This window comes from Natator depressus, chromosome 7 (genome assembly GCF_965152275.1).
Source record: "Natator depressus isolate rNatDep1 chromosome 7, rNatDep2.hap1, whole genome shotgun sequence".
Lineage (NCBI taxonomy): Eukaryota > Metazoa > Chordata > Testudines > Cheloniidae > Natator > Natator depressus.
The window spans coordinates 26,333,343-26,352,805 of record NC_134240.1 but is presented as its reverse complement, the minus strand read 5'-3'; the positions used below and the strand labels follow the sequence as shown (position 1 = coordinate 26,352,805).

The following is a 19,463-nucleotide window of genomic DNA, read 5'->3' as shown; positions in this document are numbered from 1 at the left end:
TACATATTGTGTCTGACTCTCACATTGCCACACAGGGGAGTATGGGAGAGTAAGAATATCCCTATTGCCTATGCAGCTTTCTTAGGGCTTCTCTGGACATTGAGTCCAGACATATGAGGCTAAGCTGGGGCTGTGTACTTTTACTCCCTCCTCTCCCAAACAGGTGGGCAGAAAATGAGGGGAAGAGGGGCAGGGAGTAGGTAGAGACTTAGTTATTCTCCCATAACATATCAGTCAGTGGATTTGATCAGGCTGAAGAGGAGGAGTATGCTACACCCAGTAAAGGAGTAGTCTCCTCTGCCAGGAGTCACAATTCCTACCCTGGGTTACTTCTGGGGCAGCACACCCTCATGCTGCTCCTTACTCAGGGTGAGCTGTAGAGTCTCAATCTTGCCCTGACATAGCATCTGCAATGTAAATATAATATATAAATTACAGCTTGAGCAAACAGCATCATGTGAAAAATGGGAGTGTGTTTATTCGCCGCCTAGGTTGTGTGTATATGTTATCTACATACAGATTGATAACACACCCTCTTTCTTTATAACAAGCATATGCACACACAGACATACATAAAGGGCAGAGATGGCCTTACTCTCTCAAATAGATGCTGAGGGGTAGAAAATCTCTTACTCTCTCATGCAAGCACACACACACACACACACACACTTTTTCATATATGCCATATATAATATCAAAGTTTTCCAGAAAGATATGTCTCTCTATATAAATACACGTACAAAACTAGCAACATTCAAAATCATCAATATAAACTCAATACAACTTAGACAAACGTATTTTTCAAAGTTAATGCTGTGTGTATTTTAAATATCTTTTTTCTGTCTAGAACTTATGCTTTATCTTTTGGAATTTCTGCTTAGTCTTCAAAATTGATAGACAACCTTGAAAGGGTAACTAGCAGTCCCTCTTAAGTGGCATATGTGTTACAGTGTGCACCATCTTTTTCTTCTTATAAAATTAAAAATACCCCCCTGACCATTTACACGTTTATTTTTCCAGTTTATTCTGTGGTTTCACACCATTACCAGCATGTTGGATCATGGTCACCAAAAACCACACATCCAGAATTTTGTATGCAATATACTGTTGTGAATGGGAAATAAAGGTTTGCATAATAAAACCACATGACAATCAAACTGCAATAACAAAGAGTACTGTATGGAATGGCAAACAATAACAGCGCACAGACAGAGAAAAATGATTCATAATTGAAAAATGTAAGCACAGGCTATGATTAGTTCTCTCACATTCATAGCTAGCATGCTGTTCTGTTGGAGATTCTTTTTACAATGATTAGCCTATGGATCTATTCATTTTCTCGATGCATAATTAACTAACTGCCATGGTTTAACTGCTGTACCATCAGTTTGCTATCTTGCTGGTTTGTTGATATATTCACTTTCCATTTTATTGTTACCTCCTGTTCTTCTGCTCCTGGACTGCATAATCTTCTCTCATTAGTGTCCTACAATTCTCATCACACCTCTTTTCTGAGTCACTGCTCCCCTTCCTCCTCATCTCACTCCTCTCCCTTACTTCCTGTCAACTCTACCTCACATCCCTTCTTCACATCCCCTTTACTGCTCCAAGTCCACCCACTCAAACCTCATCCCTCTGTCCTCTGCTCACACACAACTGCAAGTCCATATCTCACTTCTGCATCCTCCATCAATTCCCCTCCTTGTATCTGACATAATCTGCCCAGAAACCAGCTTCTCAAATCCCACAACCATCCCTGACACCATCTCCACTCCAGTGGCTGCCCCTTCAAACCTTATACCCATCCGCACCTTCATTACCTTCCTATGCTCCTTCCTTGCTCACTCTGGAATACTTATTTCACCCAAAAAGAGATGACTGCTATGCACAACCTCTTCATCTCTCCTTCCTTCCATCTCTTCCTATCCACGGAAACAAAAATTTCCATTGCTATGCCACACCTCTGCTTTGGTAGCTGCTCTTTTTTGACCTCTCCTTCTCTTACCTTTCACTCCAAATCATCTCCAAATATCAGATAGTGGCATCGGGCTACTACTCTCCTGTTCCTGCTGTTTACAACTCCCCCCATTCTCACTCATTCTCCTTCTTTGACCCTCCCTCTCATCCACCTGCTTTGATTTTGACACCTGGCTTTTCCTCTTCTTCACCTAACATTCCTTCACTTTCACCTTGGTGATTTCACCCTCCACATTGATGCTTCAGCCAATTATTTTTACTCTTACCATTACTTCCTCTTGATGTACTACTCTGGATCAACTCTCCCATTCACCCAAATGGACACTTCCTCACCCTTCTCTTCACCAGACATGATTTATTTTTCTCACCTCTCACTCTCCAAGTTCTCTCTGACCAACTTTTGATTTCCTTCAACATCGCCCACCTGCCACCTACTTCTCCTCAGTCTTTCTCCAGCCTCCACTCCACCAGTGTAATGATTTTTTTTTACTGCTCATATGCCCTCTTTTCTGTTCCTCTTCCGTCTTCTGACTCAGCTGTAAACCCTCTTCAGTCTCTCATTCTCTTTGGGTTCATTCCTCTCACAAGCATGTTTTGCTCTATCCTCAAACACCTCAGCTCCACCTGGCTGTCCAATAAAGCCCAATTTCCCTTCATATCCAAACTCAGTCAATGTGTCATCTATCATCACTGACCTAAGTTTCATTTGGACCCCCCTCCACTCTGGCTTTCACTCTCTGAACTGAAACTTCTCACATTAAGGCTCCAAGTACTTTCTTCTCAGCCAAATCTTATGGCTTCTACTCCATCTTCATCCTCATGGACCTCTCTGCTTTCTTTTTACACAGTTGATCAAAGTACTTCATGATATCTTATCCTCTTCCCAGGGCTTTCATTCTTCCAGTCTCTGCTAACTCTCCTACCTCTCTCTGGCTGTTTCTTCAGCATCTCTCATCTCCATGGGAGGACCATAGGATTCCATCCTTGCTTTCTCCTCTTCTTCTTTTACATCCTTTCTTTGTACAAACTCTTCTGCTCATATGGCTTCAATTGCCATCTTCATGCATGTCTCTCAAATCTACCTTTCTATATCTGACCAGAATCCCTCAGTCTAATACTGCACCTCAGCCTCTTTCCTCCTATATGTTTCACCATTGACTTAAGCTTAACTTGGTACAAACTGAACTCCTTACCTCTTCCCTTGCATTTTCTGTCACTATTGACAATACTACCATCCACACTGGCTGAACATTCTCAATTTCTTAACATTTGTATATTTCATGGTTGTTTTTACAAACCACACAATTTTTTCATACAATTATTTAATTTACCTGCCAAAATAAATGAACTGCCAAATGTTATTGGAATAGATTTTGCATTCTCGTGCACCAGTGTAAATCAGGTGTAACACCATATTGTCAATAGAATTGTGAGATCAGAATCAGGCTCTCTTCCTCCTCCTGCTATAGACCCTGTGCCTTCCTCCTATGAATTTTCTTCTGTGCTCTCCTGTCGAGCTGGTTCCCAGACCCTTCCTCCAGTTGCTGATGGCTTCATCATGCTCTTCAACTCCTCCCCACTTCTTCCTAGTCTGAGCATACTATTGCTTTGACCCCTCCCTTTTCTTTTGAGCAGCACCTGCATCCTTCTCTCATCCCTGCCACCTTCTCCAAACCCTTCCCCCACACTCACCTACTACACTGGATTTCATTCTTGCTGCAAAAGTCTCTTATGACCATTTTCAAACTTGATATTTTAAATAGCCAAACCCATCATTCAAAAAGTTTTCATCTGTAGCTGGCACATTTAACTTCCACTCTTTACTAAGCACATTCCATTGGAATTTGGAAGGGATTATTAATGGCTACCTGACTGCAGTGGAAATGCTGTTGAAAGATATATAGAGATATATAGATATATTTTCTTATCTTGAAATGTAAGGTTGGTTCATTAAATAGAATAATTTCAGGCTCAGCTTCTTTTAATTGTATTTCCTCTGTGGTGAGGACTCTAACATCCTTTCTTACGATAACAAAAATGATAATAGGCAAATATCATATCCATGTGCTCAAAAAACTTCTAACAAGTATGTCATTGCTTTGGTGTTCTGCAGAAGGGAATCAACGAAAGAGTTCAGGCTCTTACCAGACTCCCCAAACGGTAGGATTTAAATAACATTTTGGTAGGGACATGTTAATTCTTTAGCATCAGTGTATCTGTAGAAAAATCTTACAAAATCTATATCTCCAATTTTAAATATTTATTTTTACAGACCACATTTTTTACTGAATATAAAAGTGTGTATGACTCCTTTACAATGCAGCTTCTGACCTGCAGTCATATTGTGCAACCTGCAAAATTGCAGCACTACCAGTGTTGGCCGTGCTCTTATCAAGTCTTACTGTGACTAAGCACAGCCCTGAGCAAAGGTTGGTGTCCTGTGTAAGTTGCCACCAACAGAGATTAACTCTGGGAGGCACTGTGAGTCACAATTTCTCCCTCCCCTACTTCCTTCTTTCTCCCTTGGAGGTAGAAAACCATTTACTGCTTGGTAAATGGTTTGGAAAACTAGTCTCTGAGTATGTCACGTAATCACTTAGCAGCACCTGGGTGGTGCAGGAGTAGTGAAATAACCATCCTATGTACAGACAAGAGGGCACTATCATATGTGAAGATACTGTATCAAAAATATCCTAATGAATTCAGCCTACTTCTAAGTATAGTCTCTTCAGAGGAGACAGGGGGCCATCAAGTGTCTAAAATATAAATAGAACAAAGTATTGTATTATTCTTTTCCAACATACTGAATATTTCACAAACCATCTCATCTAAAAACTGACACCCAGAAGCACAATACTGTAAGAGATGCTGCTGAGTTTCGCTGTCTTGGTTTGCTGTGGTGGTCCTCTGGCTCTCATCAATCCCACCCCACTGAGGTAGTTTCTTCTAATTAGTGGTGAGGAAAGGAGAAAAGGGGGAGGAAGAAAACCAGAGGTAAAAGAAAATAAGAAGGAAAAGATTTTGCAGATAGCAAACAAGAAAAACAATTATTTCAAGAACACGATATAAAGGAAAAGAAATAAAAATCGTAATCCTTATAGTTTCACACAGTTAGGGTTAAATATAATTTGGTAATAATACTGTAATATAAACAAAAATTTAAACACAAATATTCTGACAACTGTTTAGCAGTTTTCAATACATTTCTCAGAAATCCACTTCAAAGCCCCAATCCTGCAAAGACTTTAGCATGTACATAACTTTATGCATATGCATAGTCCTATTAATTCCAATGGCACTACTCATATACATAAAGTGATACATGAGCTTAAGTCCTTGCAGGATCAAGGCCTTAGCATTTCAGAAAACAAAAGGCCCTCAGTTTCTGTTTGAAAACACATCCATCTTAAACACAACAAAATCATAAAGTTTATTGTCAAGGTATCCACTTTATGCAGATTGCTACAATCCAAGATTACGGAGGCTGAACATTTGACACTTACCTATTATTTGCCTATTTACAGCAACATTAATTGCAGAACCAGCATAAAAAAAACTTCCTAAAGACAAATTTTTGGGGTGACAATAAAATTACGTCATATTATGTATTAAAATTATAGGCAAGGTGATGTACATTGCCCTAGAAATTGTGCTAATACAAAATTAAAATGGAATCACATTTGAGTAATTTTGATTTACTTTATTTTTTTCACATTTTGTAAAAATATTAACATTTTAATATCATTATTATAAACAAAACTTGCATATTTTTATTTAAAAAACAAGTTCTGATATTTGTAAAAGTGATTCGTGATTTAGGTGATGGCTCAATTTTGGGGTGTCCAAACTGACACACTAATGGGTCCCAATTGTCAGAGGATAGTTACTCTGAAACAAAGGTCTCTTGAAGATGTTTCAAGTTCAGCACGCAAAGACTGAGGCCCCCCCGAATCACTAGTCATTTTTGAAAATTCACTCTAAAATATATCCCAAAACATTTACATTTTGTTTACTAAAGACAACCAAAACTGAGTTAACGCAATATTTGCCAATGAATAGTTTCAATTCAAAGATATTTTCATAGCCAGATTAGGAACAACTGAACACAAGCTCATAATGGAAATGCTGACCAAGTCTTTGAATAACAGTTATTCCAAAAAGCAAGTACCTAATAGTGAAGTTGCAGTAACTACGCAGCTCTTCAGTAACTTTCTATTTAAACAGTTGAATGGTAACTCTGCTTAAAAGCTTAAAGCAAAAGAAAAAGGAAGAGAGGGAAGGAAAATATTATAAGACAGACAAAAAGCCAAACAGAAAGAGAAAGGAAAACGTTTAGATTCCCTGAGTGATGGAAATAAATAGCAAAGCTATTAGTTTCAGTTCAAAAAGTGTATCACTTATATTGTTTATTATTTCTTTGGAATATTTATTTTATCTTGAAATTTCAGAATGGTAAAAGGGTAAGTGTGAAGGTAAGAAAGGAGGTGACTGACCTGATCTGGAGAGGGTCGGTGATTTGAGTGCTGGGTCCTCCCAGGAGACCGGTGGTGGTGGTGGTGATGGTGGTGGTGGAAGTGGTGATGGTCATCATCATAGTTGTCTGCCATCAGTTTCATTCTGTTCTGTGTCTGAACAGGGAAAGGGACACAATTCCATTGATTGCCTGTTCTGTTCATTCTCTCTGAAGCACCTGGCAATGGCCATTTCAGAAGACAGGATACTGGGCTAGATGGACCATTGGTCTAACCCAGTATTGCCACTCTTATGTTGTTAAGTGCTGGAACATATCGGTCAACTACAGTCTTGGCAGGATGTACAGTATGGCACCCACATTTCTCCTTTCATTTCAAAATCTAAAAATGTTATCATAAGTCAAATTCTAAGCCGTCGAGCCCATGATTAGCTCTATGTAGGTGCAAGGGTCTGCCAGCAGAAGCCAAAGGCAGGACAGGGGCCTAATTAAGGAAAGAAAGAAAACACAGTGGGACAGACTTTGTTTCTGTAGATACCGTTCCAACCCCACTAAAGTCACTGAGCCAAATATGGTGTCAATTAATGCCCCATGCAATCACACTGATTTCTACACAGATGGGATCACAGAGTGCAGAATTTGGCCCAGTAAATTCACTGGGTTTTAGGAGTGTAACAGAGCAAAATCTAGCCCAATACTTTTATGTTACTATTTTAAAACATGAGTTCCTGGATATTTCTTTTTCAATGTGTAAAGTCTTACTGAATAATTGCAAGATCAGATTAAAAGGAATATAAATTTTCATGCATACTAGCAATTAGATTAGCATTCACAGTAACAATAATGAGCAGTTATGGTGAACGCCGTATCTTCGCCTATTTTCAGGGTTTAATTGCAAAGTTTTTTCTTTTACTAGGATCAGGCTGTTAAAACAATCAGGCATAAGAATCTGAAGACTGTGTAATACACATACAGGTACACCATGTTAATCAGTGAGAATAAGTTTTAACCAGATTCAGATTATGAAAACAATTTAAAAGATTTGTCATTTCAGTTATTGACTTCTAGAGGTAATAAAACATAGATGCCACCAGGTAATAATAAATAAGACACTGCCTATAATTGCTATTACATTTATTTCATATCATGTGACACTCAGAGCTCAGCAATCCAGACCTTGGTGGGTCACACTAAAATATCTGTATTATGTAATTTCCCAATCATGCAAACACTTACAACTGGACAGAATACTTACTACTGTCAGTAGTCATTATTTAAAATAATTTCAGCCATGCTTGATACATTGTAATCAAGAGATTACCTACCTGCACCTGACAAACCCATGAACAAAATTCAGTTGTTTTCAAATTCCTTACCCAGAGTTTGTTGGAGCAATTAGATGAGGGTGCAGTCAATATAATTTAGATGTCAGAATGATATCATACCATGTAGTTTTAGTATTAAATAATCCAATACAAACTTGAATTGAACTACTGTTTGGGAACATTTTATTCTTAAATATGAAAATGAATGCTTGCCATTAAATTCACCAAATTTTGCAATTTTTTTCAAGTAGAAAAGCAAGAGGTTTGTACAATAAACAACCCAACAAATAAATACCATATATTCTAGTGCTACAACCAAATTTTATATATAACTATTTTGCTGTAGAAAGGCACAGTATGGGGGAGGTTGTGAATTATAGGGATAATTGAAAATAGAGATGTCGTATTTGCACTTACTATACAAACATATACTACAGCAGAGCTCCCCAACAGGATTGTGTCCATTGGGTTGTGATGAGGGGGAGAGAGACAGATGCCCCCTGTAGACGAGCTCTGTTACCTCAGGTGAAATACCACAAAACACCCACAGAAAGTGCAGGAGCAGCCAGAGGTAAGATACATAAAACCTCTTGGCAAACACTTGGCAAATATTTAGTCACTATCAATATTTTTATAGTATCTCGGGGGCAATAAAATGTTCAAAAAAGGATCACCTCAGTGTTTCAAATAATTAATTCCTCCAAAGGCCAGGTGGCAGAGTAACTGGAACAATGCCCCATCCTTGTAATCAAATACACTGCCACATGCTAAGTCACTGACAAACCCATATTTTCCATTTTGTTTCAAAAGAGATGATCTCCCATTTCCTTTTAAAACAATGGAAGGATGAACAGCAAAAATGACTGAATACCAGAGCTGGTTGGGAAACAAAGTTTCAATTTTGTGGGAAACTGTGATTTCTAAATGGGTTTTCTACTGAATAGAACAAATGTCAAATGTAGAAATTCCCCACAAAAGAATTTATGTGTGCAAAATTTTGTTTTGGGACAAACAAAACATTTTGTTTCAATTTTGACTTTTTAAATGTTACTATTTTATTTTGTATTAATGTTTATTTTATATTTTAAATAAATTTTATAAATATAAAAATTGTACAACAACATAAAAACATAAAATAAAAATAATAAAAACCCTATAAAATAAAAATTTCAAAATGAAATGTTGAAATCAACATGTTTTCACAGAATGTTTTGACTTCAACAAATAGGTATTTTTAGACCAGAACATTCCACTGGAAAATGTCTGACCAGCTCTACTGAAAATCAGCATGAGTAATGCAGAGGGAGCAGGTGAGATGGAGGAAGAGCGAGGAGGCCTGTAGTTTAGGAGAAAATATGAAGTAACGGAGGCTGGCAAAAGGGAGCAACAGTTGAATATGCACCGTTGGCTTCACAAGAGCAGCCACTTGAGGCTACAAGGAACAGAGCACTTATGAAGGTGGAAATTTTGGAAGCTACTACCAGCAAACTTATCTCAAAGAAAAATATATGGAGTGGCACAGAGGTACCCCAAATTTTGACAGGTTTCATGGTGAAGATTCTGTGAATCTGTCAAAGATGGGAGTACAATTAATTTTCTGTCTTATCCCCTTGCCCTTTATGCACTAAAATAAATACCTACAAACTGAAATTGAACAACATACTAATTAAAAACATATCCTTGATATATGTTGCATCTTTAAGTTAATTACTGTAATAAATGAACCTACATCCAGACTCTTGTTTCAAGGGTAAGAGGTATAGGAAAGGAAACCTCTAAATAGGACAATGGTCTAAGATCTGTAGAGGGTCTTCATTTACAACTGCTCTTGCATTTGGATTAGACTTCCTGCTAAACAATGGAAATGGGTTCCAGTCTTTTATCTTTGGGCCTTCTCTGTACCTGAAGCAATGGCAGCATGACTTGCACAGGTGCCATACTGATATTAAATGGTGCTCCACGCCTGATACTCATCCAAACCCCCTCATAAGATGTGTGAAAGCTGCAGAGAGGATGTTATAGCCTGTTATTCTAAACTGAACTGTTAAAATTGGAACCACTGGAACTATTGGTTAAGTCTAGCTGACTATTATGGAATTTTTGAATTATTATTCCGTTATCTTTAAAATGGCAGACACTGAATTAGCATGATTTCAAAATGTTTATAAAGATAAATGATATGCATCTTAAGAAATCAGCACCATACCAGGCAGCTACCTATAGTTTAGCAGAAAGATTAGTTTAAACAATCAAACAAGCTTTGGGTTCTTTGCAAAGAAGATAATAGTTCATGAACACCATAGACAACATGCTAATTTCTTTTTAACTTACTGAAAAACAGCAAATGCCACTAAATGGAATCTTTGGCACATCTAATGTTTGGGCAAAATAGTAGCATACCTACTTCATCTTACACTGGTCACCTGAAGAAGAGCTCTGTGTAAGCTCAAAAGTTTGTCTCTCTCACCAACAGACATTAGTCCAATAAAATATATTACCTCAACCATCTTGTTTCTCTAATATTCTGGGGCTGCAACAACACTGTATACCTTGGAAAAAAGACATTTAATAACTGAGTTACAACTTACTACTATGATGTATATTTGGAATAGGAAATAATGTTGCTAACTCCAGTAACGCAGTGTGGAAACTACGGGTAAAAGGTGGTTGTTTTTTTAATGTCAGTCAACAAGGATAACAATGTAGGCACAAGACAACAGGCACAGGTAGAGAAATGAGAGTCAAGAGTCAACAGCTGATATTTGTAACCGAGACAAGCAGTTCTAGATTATACCTGTGCTACAGGTGTTAAATGGTTCCTGCTAAAAAGCATACCCAGTGGACATGTAAACAAATTCACATAGCAGAGACATATTGAGCAGGCTTTATCAGATGATGAAGCTGAAAGTTCAGCAGTACTAAGACAGGTGGGTGAGATGCATGTGTGACAGAACTTTTCCATCCTAGAACTATCTCCATCATTGGTGTCAGAAAAAAATTTCATACCTGCTTATTCCATATTGGCATCTGATCCTTTTTAGACCTCTATTTTGCCTGTCAACATTCCAGTTCCAGTGCACCACAATACATTCAACAAGAGTCGACACATCCCAATCATTTCAACATAATTATAAATGGAAATTACCATGGTTGGGGGCAAAATAATCCTGGGCTAAGAAAGGATTTGCAGTAGTGTACCCTCATTTTCTGCTTAACAACAGTGTAATAGAACATTCCTAATACGTGGAAGGAAAAGATGATATGTATTTTCATTAAATGGCCAGAATCATTTAATAACATGGAATGGCTGCAGGCATCTTAAATCTGTGTCTTTACTAGAAACAGAATATAGAGTTTGTGCTGACCTGGAGCTGTGCGCTCGTTTGTTTACATTATAAACTTAATAAGAGGAGGATAAGAGACCCTGCATTAGTATCTTTCTCATCAGCATAGCACTGAATGTTTTCTGTACAATTAGGGCCATTCTGCTTCCTCCACACTGGATAAGGGGAGAGAAGCATATGACTGTGTGTACTTATGAAGGAGTTTCTTCTAATTTTACCAGAGGATCAACTCTATCTGAATTATAGGTAGATTGTTTGCATGTATATTCAAGAAAGAAGGCCTTTTTCACGCGGGTGAAAAAGATGGAGAACTAATGGACAAATAATAACCCCGTTACTGTAAACACTGTAATATTTTTCCCCTTTGGGGAAGCTCCTAAGATTTTATTAGTTTATTTTCCTATCAATGAACAGCCTTAAATTTCCTACCTTTCAACTGTATCCCATAAAAGAATGCAAAAGCTAAACAAGATGATATATGCAATCCTAAAAGTGTCTCCTGTAATGAGGTGCTGGGGATTAGAAGTGTCCTGGGATAAGAACTGTAAATGAATGATGTAATCTTTCTAATTCGGTGCTGAAATATAAATAAACCACTTCTAATGTTTCTTTTTTGTGAATTCCGGATTGCAGTAAAAATATGCACAAAGCAACTGTGAATGCTATAGGAAGCTTCCTTTAATTTGTCTATACTGGGAGCAACGTAGTGAGAAGTGCAAAACAGAGATGAAAAAAAATCACATTTTGATCAGACACCCTAAACCTTTTCAAAAATCTTGCTTTTAACTGGCCTCTTAAAAATGGCACCAAATTCTGGTAAATTATGTTTTGGTTGGTTAGCCCTCTGCAGGAATAAGTTAATATGAACATTTTAAGATTAAATTTTTGTTTCACTTGATCTACCATTAAAAAATACAGTACTTCTGTACTAAACTCTATTTTCCTTAGGATATTTCTTATAATTTAAGAATGAGATCTTTTGTAATCTTTAAAACATTTTATAAATAGAAGTCCTTTTTGGAAAAAAGTAAACACAGTGAGGAAATATAATAGAGGGATATAAAAATCTTTTCCAGCCCTTTCTAAAAAGCACAATACTCTGTACATTACTGCTGAGTGTTTCACTTGCAAACTCTTTTAATGTTTGGTAAGCTTTGAAATGTCAGGTATATTTTTATTCCCAGAAGAAATTAATTAATCACACTGCAGATACCTCAGGGCGTCATACCTACACTTGCAAAAAATACCATGGGATTTTTATTGACCACATGTGTTTACAGCCTAGGTTTAGCTGAAAGACACCACCTCCAACAGTAGTGTCCCAAGACAACATGCTGGAACATTGGTTAAATACTGACTCAGAGGGAAGAGTGCCACCTACTGACTTGGCAGTACCATCACTTCCTGCAGCATCTTGAATTTACTTGAAGATTTCCCAACCAAGCGCTTGCTAAAAGTTTTCTATTTAGCTTGTGACGCTATAGTACATCAGAACCTACAGTTTTAGTTTAAAATATTGGAATCTCTTAATCTTAGAACATGTATAGTTCAGTACAATCTATGTGGGTGTTTAAAATGTGTCAACTTCAAGTCTGCGCCACTTTTGGCTTTATAACTATTATTTAATAGCTCTTAAAGGACAGTTTTTGAATATGTGGTATTTAAATTTTCCTCTCAAAACTGTTTTAAATAGAGCAGAATAGGGTCTTAAAACACAATTACAACTGCCAATTATTCCATTAGCCAAAAGCTAGTATGTTTTGGGTCTAATATATCTTTATATATTTACTCTATATATTTTGTCAATGATGCCACAGTACCAAATATTGTCCTATCTTCATTTTATAGTCTTCCTAACTCCCACTTTATTTTGTAATTCCACAGATAAAAAACTAGTCCAATTCATGCAGTCTTTAAGTCCAGACTGGATATCTTTTTAGAAGATATACAATAGCTCAAACAGAAGTTAGGGGTTTAATGCAGAAATTACTGGGTGAGGTTCTTTGGCCTGTGCTGTTCCATTGTTCAGACTAGATGAGGATAATGGTCCCTTCTGACCATTAAATCTATGACAACTCCAAGGGAGTGTTTTCTCAAATGCAAAATCCTGGATATCTAGGTATCATTTTAGTAATATATGTTATTTACTTCAAATTCTAAAACAAAAAGGGATCGACCTAAGTTTCTAAATGCCCAGCTTCACTTAAAATTATATTTGATATTATGGAAACAAATAAAGGAACACAATAAGCCTTGCTTCTTAGACATATTCAATGATAATAAAATAACAAATAAGCCAATACACCATTCCACCTAGGGCCTTATCCCATCCCACCCCTTATAATCTCACCGTCTCCAGAAGACTATGAAAATAGATGAGCCTTACAATTTGCCCTGAAGATCAATATATTTGCATTGTTTTCAAACAAGAGTGAGGGAATAAATTCCAAAGGTTGAGAGGCGAGAATGCAGACTGTCCTTTTGGACCCTCCCTCTCTTTTATACTGAAGTGGCTCCAGTTTCAACATCTCCACTTACCACCCCCGTGGCAGTATGGCACAGGGAAAGAGAGAATCTTTCAAGTAGACAGATCCCATGCCAGTTAAGGCTTTACAGATGAAAAACACCACCATATATCCTATCTGGAAACCCAATGGAAACTCGTGTCTTTGGCTCCTAGTAAGACTCTCACAAAGTGGGCAGCAGCATCCGATGCTAGTTTCAGCCTCTCAGTAGACTTACTCCCCAGAACAACAGAATCTTTAAGCATGTGCTTAAATCCATTTGCTTTCTGCAAAGCCCTTAAGCATATACCTAAGGGTTTTGTGAACTTGGGACTTAATTTTGATATATGTTGAAACATGAACAGAGTCAAACCCCTTTTTAATAAAAAGTAAATTAAAATAATGCTTCATTACTAGAAATATTAATCACAACTGAATACAGAATGTTGGCTACATGCAATACCTCAGGCCTATAGATTCAAAACAGTTTTCGCAGTGAAAGGTGGCAAACTGACATCTTTTCATGCTATCTGGGATCCTGTGAACTCAGTTATAAATTAAAGTTTGGATGTAATAAAAAAAACAGATACGTAAAACTGGCACCTTACTACTTAGCAGATCTTCTCCTTATATCTATTCAGAGTAATGAACTTTTTACTAATTTTTATTCATGCTAGCAATGCAGAACTAATTTAGTTACTGGTTTGAGGGAATAAAGTGGATTCCATTCTGGCTCACATATCATCAACGTAATTTTAACTACGCTCCATTTGTACAGTATTCATTCCTGGTGATAAAGGACTAGCCAGAAAGACCTGAGCTTGATTTTAAGATACCAGTTGAATTTGCAGGACTGGCAGTTTGAATGAGATATCCTTTTATGTATAAAATGAGCATATTTGATACAAAATAGCTGAAAGACAATGAACATGAAATTCTACAATCTAATATTTCCCCCAGTCACTTTTCAGAGTACATTGTTAGTACATGAGGCTGGGATTCAAAAGATAAGTTTTTTTTTCCTGATTCTACCATTGGTTCTGTGTGGGACAGTGACATATATCTTAATTTTTCTGTACCTTATTTTAGCTATCTGTAAAATGGCAGTTATAATACTTCATATTTGTAAAACACATAGGGACTTTGGCTGAAAGGTGCTATAGAAGTGTAAAATATAATAATTATTGTTACATTTTCATTGCATAGTGTATTGCGGATCCTATACTATCACAACAAATCATTTACTTATTTTAATTCTATTTTCTTATGTTAAAAGTGTTACCTACTGATATTACTCACACGAGCTTTATCCAATTGAATATTTTCTTATTTCTTGTTATGATATTGTTTAGAATATTTATATTTATAATGAAAATAGATGAAAAGCCTGAACATACAAAATGCAATATATTAATTAAATGTATCTCCTATAAAGATAACTAATTTTAGCCTGAACAATATAAACTTGCCAAAACTGTTTACTCTTAAGGAGTTAATAATTTATTGAGTAAATACAGAGGGGGGCATCCCTTCTGTGATATGGTTATGTAATCAATGAATGAAAGAGAAATTAAAAGCAGCTAACACCAAGATACATAAGTATAATAATCTTTAAGACTTGAAGCAATTATCTTTGATCATTCAACATTGCTATTCGTTGAGTTTCCAAAGTCACACATTGTGGGGGTAACTGAAATTTCACCCATTTACTAGAGAATTTATGACTAGCCTCTGAAGGAAAACTGACAGACATTTCATGTCCTCCTAAGATTCAGTGGCATTTAAGAAAGGATCTACTGAAATGAAATGAAAGTCTTTGATTGACTGGTAATAGACTCAATAGCTTAACAACAATATGTAGCTGTAAAACTGTAATATTAAAACTGTCTTTAAAAAATATTTTAGCAAAGTAGCAATAGGGAACTATGCTTTGATCAGTCATCTGGATCAAGTTAACAATAAAACTCTCACAAATGTGGTTTAAATGAAGAAAAAAATAGCAAGATTTGTTGCTAAGGGATATATAGAGATAATATCGTTCAATAGCTATTACTTACCTTTGGATTTTCTCCCCCATCTCTCCTCACCAAATGGAATTTGAAATATTTTCAGAATATTCCCCTACTATAGCTTATTTCTTTTATGTAAAGTGGTGAGGAGGCAGATATAAAGACTACTGCTATGCTGCAGGCAATGTGGGCTGATCATTAAAACATGCAGTTGGAAATCTGGACACATGCATTCTAGTTCCGATTTTGTAATGGACTTGTTTGACTTTGGGCAAGTTGCAAAATCTTTGCTCTGTGGATGCTAATACAGATAGGGATCCTAATATTTACTCACTTTCATAAAGTACTTTGAGAAGTTTACATGACAAGTGCTATAAAAGTGCAAAGTATTATTGTTAATGATTTATTATTAGTAGAGATTAATTTGGTCTTTTTACAGATATTAATTTTGGAAAACAAGTGGCATCCCTTTTAGCTTTGATATCCCCTATATAAGAATTGAAATAAGAAACTATACAGAACATAGCTCAAATAAAGAACCAAAATATTTCCAGAATATGTATAGATCAGTGGGACCAGTTCAGACCTAGTGTATGTAAATGCAACACCAATTGCTTTTTCAGTAGCACTTGCACCGAGAACTCCAGGACTAAATTTGGTTGGATAACCATTAAAAAGTTTTCCTAAACAAGTCATCTAAATCCAACACTTGTGATCTCCAAATAAAATCAAGTATTTTGTCTTAAAACAGCATTTTTACACATACATTGTAAACTGGTATCAACTGCAGACAAGTGAAGAATCTCAAATGCTTCTTGTTTGTGCAAGACACAGAAAGCATTAACTGCCTATTGGAAGACGCTGCTGTAACTGATTTGTAGCCTGACTAAGTTACATTTAATTAAATACTGGACAATACACACTTTACTTAGCTTTAAACACTTGTAAAGTCCACTAAATCAATTTATCTTACTTGTCAACTGACAACCTTTTCAAGGATTGTAACAGTATGCATGAAATGAAGAAGCCTATGTAAACAGTATGTATTTTTATAAGCTAAGGAATCCAGACTGTGCTCCAACATGTAGACTGAATATAAATATCCATTAGAGGGGGGTATTCCTGAAATAAAGTATGAAAATACTTTGTGAAATAGTTATTACTTTTTAAATGAACATTATGGTGACTTCTAAGGATTAGTGAAGTGGCAATAGCAGGCATTTAAGATGGTGTCTGCAGAGCCTGAGCTTCCAAAAATTTGGCAAAAGAGAAGTCCAAGTTTCTACTTAGTTGTTTCACTTTGTTGCTCGTCCACCATTTAGTCTTGTGAGTTTCTGGAATCAAAATTGGTAACTACAAACTCCAGTTTGACAGGCCCTGCACACATGTTCAACCTAGCTGCCATTTATCTTCAGATCCTGAACCATTTAATTTTGAGTATATTATCACTGATTAGTTTCAGAGTAACAGCCGTGTTAGTCTGTATTCGCAAAAAGAAAAGGAGTACTTGTGGCACCTTAGAGACTAACCAATTTATTTCAGCATAAGCTTTCGTGAGCTACATTGAGCTTATGCTCAAATAAATTGGTTAGTCTCTAAGGTGCCACAAGTACTCCTTTTCTTATCACTGATTAGAGAGCTAAATCTCCCCAGATAAGTGCTCTGTCACTGAGACAATCAAATACTAGGTTTAATTTACCAGCTAGATATGACACTTAACCAGAGTCCCTTCTGCATGAGTTAAGCTGAGCCTGGTGGCTTTGGTAATTTTTTTGTTTAGCCTCTCAATTGTAGTTATGGATTCTTTGAGTGTGGATTCATTGTTGTGAATGCACCCTGGCTAAAGCAACACAGATATCCTTGAAAAGCTATGAAAATTCTTTTGAGACAGCTTTCAATTCTAAACAGTTGATTTTTTTCCTGTTTATGATAACACACTCTCTGGATCAACAGATGACTCAGAATAAAACCTTAATCTCTAAAATGCCATCAGTAGTACCCGTTCTGAAAATAACTGCCAGAGGGACTTCCTTGAACTGAATGTGGCAATTCCTCCCTCATCAGGAGAAAGGATTGCTTAATGGCGTGGACTATGAATATTATGATATCCATGGAATCAAGCACTGAATTCCACTATGAAAATTTTTAACAGGAGCCAAAAATGAATATTAGCCCCAAAACACCAGGATTGAGATTTGCAAAGCTAGCTGACTAGGAGATTAGGAAATAAAAGAAGCTGATGAAAATGAATGAGTGATAAGTCCAAATCTTCTAGTTAGCTTTAAAAATCTTAACGTAGATCTACGAACGGCATCATGAGATTCAAAGGTCGAAGACCTGACATTTTGGGGAGATAAGCTATATAGAACCTTTATTGACACAGTAAATATCTTTACAATTCCCTCATACTTTTATCTACATATTACAGAAGTGCTAGTAATTAAAGTTGAGTTCCATTTTGTAATTAAATCAGGGATCCAACCTCTGTATCTCCTCCCCAAACTTACAGCACCTACTCTTTGAGTACAAAATGAATTTTCTGAGAATTTACAAGAAAATCTAGTAATAGTTTATAAATGAAACAATTTTTAAAAGGGTCCTTTACAAAATGTAGCATCTGTCAGTCTTTTCTTTCTCCCGAATGACACAGACCCTTCAAAATCTCAATATAATTAACATTCATTCCAAACTTATGTATTAGCTTAATTACAACTAATATCTTTCAATATAGCCAACTTATTAATGTGTATTGTTAATTATTGTTCTAGCTAATTGTTATGCTTATACAGGCTACAGACATCAGGTCATCTCACGTAACTCTTAAGTGATGCCATTGTAATAGAGGTAAGTCAACCAATCACCATCCTTCATCTGTAGCTAATTTACATGCAACAATTCTATAGGGTTGTAATGAGATGGACTGGTCACATGTCAAGACTTCTCATTGGTAGTTTATTTGCCCCTTTATCATTGTTCTTTCGAGGTTCTGTGGCTGTATATTAACTTGGATATCAGTGCTTGAAAGGCCCCCAAGGGCACACTGAGGCAGATGTATAGGGGAAAACTGAGGCAGTAATATAAAGGGAGCCATTACATTTCAGACACATTGAGGTTCAGGGACTATGATCCCCCCTTTCCTGCAGAGCTTGCTGGTCTCTGTATCAGATGTAAGGCTCATATTATGTATCTTGACATAATTCGAAGTATTATTCTCTGGCTTTCTTATTTATTGCTCATGTATTATATTTATAATAATTTTTTGAAAAGCTATGTTTAGATGAAGATAAGGTAGTGAATGCAGCTCAACAGCAGAAGGACAAATAAAAGACGCAGGGATGCTGTAATTATTATGGGAGGGAATATTTAAATGTTTCTTTGAAAATCAGTTTTATTTAGTCTGGGATCACAAATGCTAAAACGCCTTAATCATGATCGTATGGTTATTGGATGGCATCACTACAGGGCAGAGTTTAGTTTGTCTGGGTGACTTAATAGTGTATTTCCACACTTTAACATGTTTGGATTTCTTTTAAATGTAACCTTGCCTCTGAATTTCCTGGGTTTGTAATTAATGGTTTGGGATCATTATAACATCCCTGTAAATTTTTTTTACCTTTAAACTACTGATATGTACCCTCAACCTCAACTTCATTTTAACATAGTTTTTTAATCTTGGAATATAGCATAAAGCACTGCAGGTATAATACATTTGAGAGGTTTCTTTGTTTTTAGAGTTCTAACTCCAGACTGAATAATAAGGGTGCTGTTTCTCTTACTCATACAAGAGATGATTTATGATGAGAAGTGTGCTGGTCAAGATAGATGCAGAGGCA

At 36.4% G+C, this 19,463-nt stretch overlaps 1 protein-coding gene across 21 annotated transcripts in view; it reads right to left on the bottom strand.

The window, feature by feature from the left end:
• ERC2 (ELKS/RAB6-interacting/CAST family member 2) overlaps positions 1–19,463 on the bottom strand; it is an 829,921-nt gene that overhangs the window by 185,849 nt on the left and 624,609 nt on the right. For all 21 annotated transcript variants that reach the window (XM_074957759.1, XM_074957756.1, XM_074957751.1 and 18 more), the window contains one exon: positions 6,471–6,605. In XM_074957759.1, the coding sequence (XP_074813860.1) occupies positions 6,471–6,605 (135 nt within the window). The remainder of the gene's footprint in view (positions 1–6,470; positions 6,606–19,463) is intronic.